Source organism: Brassica oleracea, unplaced genomic scaffold, assembly GCF_000695525.1.
Source record: "Brassica oleracea var. oleracea cultivar TO1000 unplaced genomic scaffold, BOL UnpScaffold08469, whole genome shotgun sequence".
NCBI lineage: Eukaryota > Viridiplantae > Streptophyta > Magnoliopsida > Brassicales > Brassicaceae > Brassica > Brassica oleracea.
This window is the reverse complement of record NW_013624990.1, coordinates 1-638: the sequence shown is the minus strand read 5'-3', so window position 1 is coordinate 638 and position 638 is coordinate 1. Positions and strand designations below refer to the sequence as shown.

Here is a 638-nt window from a genome sequence, read left to right as displayed (position 1 = left end):
TTGAACTCAGAGTCTTCTTCACCTTTAAATACTTCTGGTTGCTCTCCGGTTTGTGGATTGTCTTCAGCAACAGAGAATGCAGTTCTAAACAACTCGTATGCTTCTAAGTGGTCAACACTTTCAAACTCATCTGTCTGCGTCTTTCTTATCTCTCCATGAACGCTCCAACAATCATTCCTCTTGTACTTCTTATCCATCCCCCTTATGACTAAATGCTCCACGACTGTGTTGAGATTTTGGTGACACATGTTCCGACAGTCGACACAGGGACATGAGATTTGAAGAGGATTACCCAACCTCAACGCTGACTTATTCACGAAATCAGTTGCCCCCTTTTCATAATCATTGCTGGCCCTGTAATATATCAAGCAAGCATAAAAGATTAAATAAACTTCAATTGCAAAAACTAATTTGCATTTACGAAATAGTCAAGCGTAAAAGATTTGAACATACCTTGGAAGCCAAACCCAGGACTTGTCCATATTACAGCTCCAATTTCACAGTGTCAATGCAAAAAATCGAGATGGTTTTCGAGAATCAGAATCTAATAGAACAAAAATCGAGAAACAGAAAAAAAGAACCCTAATTTTTTTAAGAAAGAAACATGAAATTAGCTCGACGAATCTAAACCCTCTAAC

At 38.2% G+C, this 638-nt stretch overlaps 1 protein-coding gene across 1 annotated transcript; it reads right to left on the bottom strand.

The window, feature by feature from the left end:
* Nucleotides 1-22: 22 nt before the first annotated feature.
* On the bottom strand, nucleotides 23-614 carry LOC106322164 (the record flags this gene model as incomplete). Its single annotated transcript, XM_013760305.1, has 2 exons — nucleotides 454-614; nucleotides 23-354 (listed from the first exon to the last, which is right to left on the bottom strand). Coding segments are annotated over exons 1-2 (361 nt in total), but the record flags the coding sequence as incomplete, so codon positions are not given.
* Between the last annotated feature and the right edge of the window lie 24 nt (nucleotides 615-638).